This window comes from Choloepus didactylus, chromosome 6 (assembly GCF_015220235.1).
Source record: "Choloepus didactylus isolate mChoDid1 chromosome 6, mChoDid1.pri, whole genome shotgun sequence".
NCBI lineage: Eukaryota > Metazoa > Chordata > Mammalia > Pilosa > Megalonychidae > Choloepus > Choloepus didactylus.
In genome coordinates, this window is record NC_051312.1 from 84,524,058 (window position 1) to 84,530,681 (window position 6,624).

The 6,624-nt window shown below is 40.3% G+C and overlaps 1 protein-coding gene across 1 annotated transcript; it reads right to left on the bottom strand.

Moving 5' to 3' along the window:
- Nucleotides 1-4,404: 4,404 nt before the first annotated feature.
- On the bottom strand, nucleotides 4,405-5,352 carry LOC119538700 (putative olfactory receptor 52P1). The gene has a single exon (XM_037841831.1). It carries the CDS (start codon nucleotides 5,350-5,352, stop codon nucleotides 4,405-4,407), a length of 948 nt encoding a protein of 315 aa, XP_037697759.1.
- Nucleotides 5,353-6,624: the final 1,272 nt, after the last annotated feature.

Here is a 6,624-nt window from a genome sequence, read left to right on the forward strand (position 1 = left end):
GGACAAAGATAGAGAAAACACATAAATGACTAATCTCAGAAATGAAAGAGGTTATATCACTACAGATCCTGCAGACATGAAAGTACAATAAAGGGGATCTACAAACAATTTTGTGCCAATAATTTTGACAATTTAGAGGAAATGGTAAGATTACACAAAAATAGAAAATCTGAATAGTCATATATCTATTTAAAAATGAATTTGAAAAACCTTAAAAAACACAAAGGAAACTTCAAACCCAGATCTCTTTCCTGGGGAAGTCTATCAAATATTAAAGGAATAAATAAAACACATCTTCAATGAATACTTTTAGAAAATGGAGGAGAAAGGAATATTTTCCAGTATATTTTATGAAACACATAAAACCCTGATATGAAAATCTAAGGGAACTAGAAGAAAAAATTATAAGACCTATATCCTTTATCAACATAGACACAAATATCTTTATCAAAAGATTAGAAAAGTGAGTCCAGCAGTATATAACAATGACAATACATCATGATCAAATGGGATTTATTTCAGTAGTGCAAGGTAGCTGCAAATGTGGCCCTGGTTTTTTTGTTGTTTTAGCTTTTGCTTTTGCTGTATATTAAACAAAGTACACTGCATAACTCAGTGCTTGTTAAGAGGAGACATAAGTCACAGCCAAGCCAGGGTAAATATATCTTCAGAGATTGTCCCATTTTTGGAGACTTTTAAAATATCTTTCAGACATTTAAAAATGTCAATATAATTCACTGCATTAACAAAACAAGGGAGAAAAATATATATGATTGCCTTTGTGGATGAAGAAAAACAATTCGACCAAATTCAACATCATCATTGATAAAAACTTTCAACTAGGAACAGAAATATACTTTTCAACTTGATAAAGGGAATTGATGAATAAATAACAGTTAATGTTATATTTAACAATGAAAGACTGAACGTTTTTCCTGTAAGATCAGAAACAAGGCAAGGATGTCTGCCTTACTACTTCTATTCAACATTGTGTTGGAAGTCCTGACCAGTGCAAAAACACAAGAAAAAGAAATAGAAGTGATACAATCAAAACCCTAGCAAGAATTTTTGTGGAAATTAATTAATTGATTATAAAACATATAAGAACGTAAAGTACCTAGAAGACCTAAAACTATTACAAAAAGTACAATGTTGAAGAGCTTAACGACTTCATTTTGAGACTTAGTGTAAAACTATCATAGAAAAGCAGTGTAGTAGTGGCGTAAGGATAGACAAATAGATAAATGCAACAGTCCAGAATCCAGAAGTGCATCCACATTTAGAGTTGATTGATTTTTTGACAAAGTTGCCAAGACAATTCAGTTTTGATAAGAAAGTCTTTTTAACAAATAATGCTAAAACTGGGTAACCATAAGTGGAAAAAAATATTTTTTTCACCATATACAATTTCTCTATTTTTTGCCATATATAATTATTATTCATTTTGGGTCATAGACCTAAAATTAAAAGCTAAGTCTATAAAAAAAAGCAATAAATATGAATAATATTGATTTGAACATCATCAAAACTAAAAATCAGTCCATACAATTGGACAAAATATTTGCACTATGCATATCTCACAAAGCACTTCTAACTGGAATATAAAAACAACTACTACAAATCAATTAAAAAAACAGACAACTCAATAAAAATGGGCAAAAGACGTGAACAAACATTTCACAAAGTGAAATATATGCATGGTCAGTACACTCATAAGGAATTGCTCACATAGAAATGCATAGAAAGTCATCATAGAAATGCAAATTTAAATGACAGCAAGTTACTACTTTACACCTACTGGAATGAGTGAAATGAAGAAAGAATCAAGGATTGGCTAGGGTGTACAACAACTGGGAAATGTCATTCATCACTTGTGAGAGTACAAAATGGTGTAAGTACTTTAGAAAACTGCTAGGCAGATTCTATTAAAGTTAAACATATACCTATCCTATGGTCCAGCAGGTATACTAAGTTTAGGAATATTCATAGGAGCTTTATTCATAATAGCCAAAAAGGGCAAACAGAACATGTTTAGAACATTCATACAATGGAATAATACTACTCAAAAAAAGGAATAAACTGTTGATGCACACTACAATAGTTATTAATCTCAAAAACATTATGTTGTGTCAAAGAAGCCAGATGCAAGAGAATAAATATGATATTATTCCATTTACAGTATATGAACTCCTAGAATGGCAAGTTTAATGTGTGGTGATAAAAATCAAACAGTGGTGTATCAGTCAGGGTGTGGAGGTGTTGCCTGGAAGTGGACACAAAGGAACTTTCTGGGATTATAAAAACATTCTGTATCTTGACTGAAGAGGTGGTTATACTGATATATACATTTGTCAGAGAGCAAACTGTATACTTAATATGTACATTGTATATAAATTGTACTTCATTTTAACAAAAAAAGTTTGGAGGAAAAAACAAACAACCAACCACAGGCATTATAGTCTCAAATAGGATGTTGCCAGTTTTCTTGACTTCCTGTATAGTTTGTCTTAAATATCCTGGGGGTAGACTTTATTGGCCAATCTGTGGCCTCTGATTGTCTGGCAAACTGGGGTGTTTCAAGGCAAATTGAGACTTTAAATCTCATATGTGAAGCCCTGAAGTAAAAGAAGAATTGATTAGATCACTTCAAGTTGGGTAATACGGATTTTGCTGAGATCTCATATTTGAGTTGTTACCAGGGATGTATTTTCCGGGGTCACCATTATATTTTCAGTTCCTGAAATAAGTGCTTGGCACATAGCATGTTCTCAGCAATGTCAGTCATGTGAGAAAAATAATCATCACTCCTCCCTTGTATTGAGCCCAAGTTTCTTGGTACAAGGGCCTCAATTTCTAGGAAATCACCTGACCTATCCCTAAATCCTAATGTAAAGAACACAATATTTAGAATTAGAAAGACCTGAGTTTGAATTCTGGTTCTGACATTTACTTGCTTTCCTAGACAAGTTATTACTCTCTTGATCTTCTGCCTCTGGCTCTATAAAATGGGAATAATTATATATTCCTCATCAGATGGTTATGAGACTTAAGAAAGGGCATATCCTCCTGGGTCTTTGCAGAGTGTCAAGCTAATCCTTTATTTTTACTGATGGAAGTTCTGGTGACCCAGGTCATCCCCAGCCTACTCGAGGCCTTCTCCTGTGGAAGCTGTTTCCCAGCTTATTAAAATACTTCATACCCTGGAGCTTCAGGCCTGTCAAGCCATCTCTGCCTGCAGATTTGAAGCAGGAATGACAGAACCAGAGCTGCTGAGAACTCTGGAGCTTAAAGCTCTGGTGGAAGCCATCACTTGTGTGTGTGTGTGTGTGGGGGGGGGGGGGGATATGCTCAGAAGGATGAATTGGACCGAGTTCTCTGTTTTCTCTTCAAAGAAGGGAGCTTGGTCCCTCCCTGGAATTTTGAGGCTTGGTGGCATTTCTACATGGCTACTACCAGGAAATAGAAGGAAATCGGATGTCAGATTCGATGTGATCCAGCCTGAGTCTTGTTCCTGCAATTTATACCCAGGCAAGGTTAAAATCTCCCAAGGAAGTAGCCTTTCCTACCCATAGAGAGGTGGGGCAGGGCAAGGTGGGCCCTGGGACCTCATTTCCCCCGAGCAACTTAGCTATCTTCCTGTATACTCACAGCTCTGCACTTACCCTGAACATAATAGCTCAATTCTCTTTGGGCACTATCTTTATACTTATGTCTCCTCGAACATGAACAGTCAGCAGAGCATCTGGTCTAATCAAGTCCACACCCATAGATTTTAGCAAAATCTCTGTCCCATAGTGCATGGTCAGTGAGAAGATCAAAACTTTCATTTTCCAGAGAACTTTCCTAGGTTGACCTCACACCTGGTTGCTTATTTCTTTGCACAGTGGGTACAGTATGCCCATTATTCTTCTTCATTTGTTGTTGTTTCTGTGGTCCACTGCTGAGTGCTCTGTCTCTCTATAATTCTGTGTTTCTCCCCAAGTCAGACTCAGCACTCACTGAGGGAAGTATCCATGTATCTCTGTAAGAATAGGAACACCTCCCAGTGGAGGAGAGGATGTTTCTCCTTGTCAGACAAATGGCCATATCTCTCATTTTACCCAAGTCTCTTAGAGCGAGATCAGAACAGCAGAATAGGATTCCGGGGAGACCACCATCAGGCCAGTAGCCATATTATCTCACTAGACAGGTTCCTTGAACTTTGTAACCAAATATGCCTCACAACTGGGGATCACTTGGTGGTTTTTTCCCCATGTGACTTGTGCTATGCCTCCTTATATTACAAGGATGCTATGGTACCACTGAAATTGGGTTTCTTCTCTCATGCTCAGAGCCATGGGTCTCAAATATTACCCAAGGGTTGAGGGAAGCAAAGGATAGTGTCCCAGGGCTGGGTTGAAGGCTTTATGATTGAGCAGGGTCCCACTTCAACAGTTGGAAGGCTCTATCCTGGATCTGCTTGGTCTTCATGCCGTAGATGATGGGATTAAGCATGGGTGGCACAACAAGGTAGAGGTCAGCTAGGAGGATATGGATGTGCTGGGGCACGTGTTCACCAAAGCGCTGTGTGTAGAACGAGAAAAGCCCTGGTGTGTAGAAGAGCAGGATGACACCCAAGTGGGAGCCACAAGTGCCAAAGGTCTTAGCCCTAGCCTCCTTGGAGGAGAGGCCTAACACAGCCCGGAGGATGAGTGCATAGGAGACAGCTATACAGATGGAGTCAGTTCCCACCACCAGTGTGGCTGCAGTGATGCCATAGATGTTGTTTGGCTGTGTGCCCCCACATGCCAGCTTTACCACAGCCATGTGTTCACAGTAGGAGTGGGCCACCACTTGGCTACAGTAGCTCAGCCTTGCCAGTAAGCAGGTGAGTGGGGTCATAAGTCCCAGGCCACGAAGCATAGCAGCAGCCCCCAGCTTGCCCACAGCTTTTGGAGGCAGCAATGATCCATAGTGCAATGGCCAGCAGATGGCCAAGTAGCGGTCAAAGGCCATTGCTAGCGGGATGCCAGATTCTACAGCTGAGAAGCCATGGATAAAGAACATCTGGGTAGCACAAGCCCCAAAGGCAATCTCAGCAGCATTTGCCCAAAAGAGTGCTAGGAGCTTGGGTACAGTGGAGGTGCAGAGCACTAGGTCAATGGTGGACAGCATGCATAAGAACAGGTACATGGGCTGGTGCAGTGCAGGCTCTGAATGTACCACCATCAGCACTGCCATATTGCCAAGAACTGCCAGGACATACATGGAACAGAATGGAAATGCAATCCAAAAGTGGAATGCCTCCAGGCCAGGAACTCCCATGAGCAGGAAGGAGGTTGGGTTCTGATGGCTCTGGTTTGTGAGTTGCATGGCTAGGCCAAGGCAGGCTGGGTAGAGAAGACCTCACTGCCTTGCTTTGAGCCCTGGTAGGCCTTGAGACATGAGGCAGCTGGGATGCATCCTTATGATGTGGCTGAAACTGAAATGGCAGCAGGACATATTTGAGTTAGACCTCAGGAAAAACTTCCAGGATTAGAAGAATGTAGGGTACTAGGAAATGATTCAAGGCAGGAGGTTGGGTTGGCATCACAAGGGTTCAAAGGAGCTCTTGCCAGTTCTATCTGATTCAGTGATCTCTAGGCAGGAGCTGGGAAGTGAGTGGGATGGCTGCAGAACCCTCTCCACAGTGATTGTTACAGCATATTTCTCTCTGCCTATAAACCCTCCTTTGCCTGTACTCTAGTGTTATTTTCTCCTGATTCATCTGCCTATGTGACAATGTAAGGATAATGTAATGATGAAAGATCAGGCATATTAGATGACAGAATCAGTGTTACCACTTTTCAAGAGGAGAGCAGTATTGAGGAGAAGGTAAGGGAAGGCAGGGAGATCTTGGATGGATTTATCAAGCCACTGAGCCCATTATAACTCATAGACAAGGCTCAGAACCTGGATTCTGACCAGGAATAGCAAAGCACATGGTGCAGGACTGAGTCTCTTATAGCCTGGTGCAGCCACAAGATGGGCTGACTCTGGTTTAGTGCTAGGATCCTGTTCTTAACCTCAGGCATCCTTTTTGGATGCTGGTAAGAGTAGGAGAAATAATGCAGACTTGATCAATGATGGGGGTCAGGCTGGTCTGATCAAAATGTGATCTTATAAGATTATTGACAGATGATTACATACTCTCATAAATCAAAGGTATAAAAGGAAAAAGGGCTGGGAAATGAAATTTAATCATTAGGAACACAGAATCTTTCCCTGTAAGCAAATAGGAGAACAAAATGGTCCAATGACAGTTCTGAGCTTTCACACATCACCACCCCTACTCTTCTGTTCATTCCCATCTTCTCATCTTCCCTTACACACATGTACTTCCTTATTTGTCTCTGGCCTATTAACCAGCCAGTAACAGAGTTAGGGAGAGGGTAGATTAAACAAAAAAGGCAGGAGGGGAACAGTAGAAGGATAGGAGATGAAAATGGAAAGAAAGATAAAAGTATTAGAAACAGAAACAGACACAGACACACGAGAGGACAGAAAAGAGAAAAAGGGGAAGAAAAGTACCTTTTTCATCAGGGCTTTCAGTGTAATGGGACATCACTGTGTTCTGGTTGCCAAATGCCAATGATAGTGAAATTG

Bases quoted from the DNA above. Each gene is read 5' to 3' on its own strand.
- LOC119538700 (XM_037841831.1), bottom strand. From the start codon at position 5,352: ATGCAACTCACAAACCAGAGCCATCAGAACCCAACCTCCTTCCTGCTC.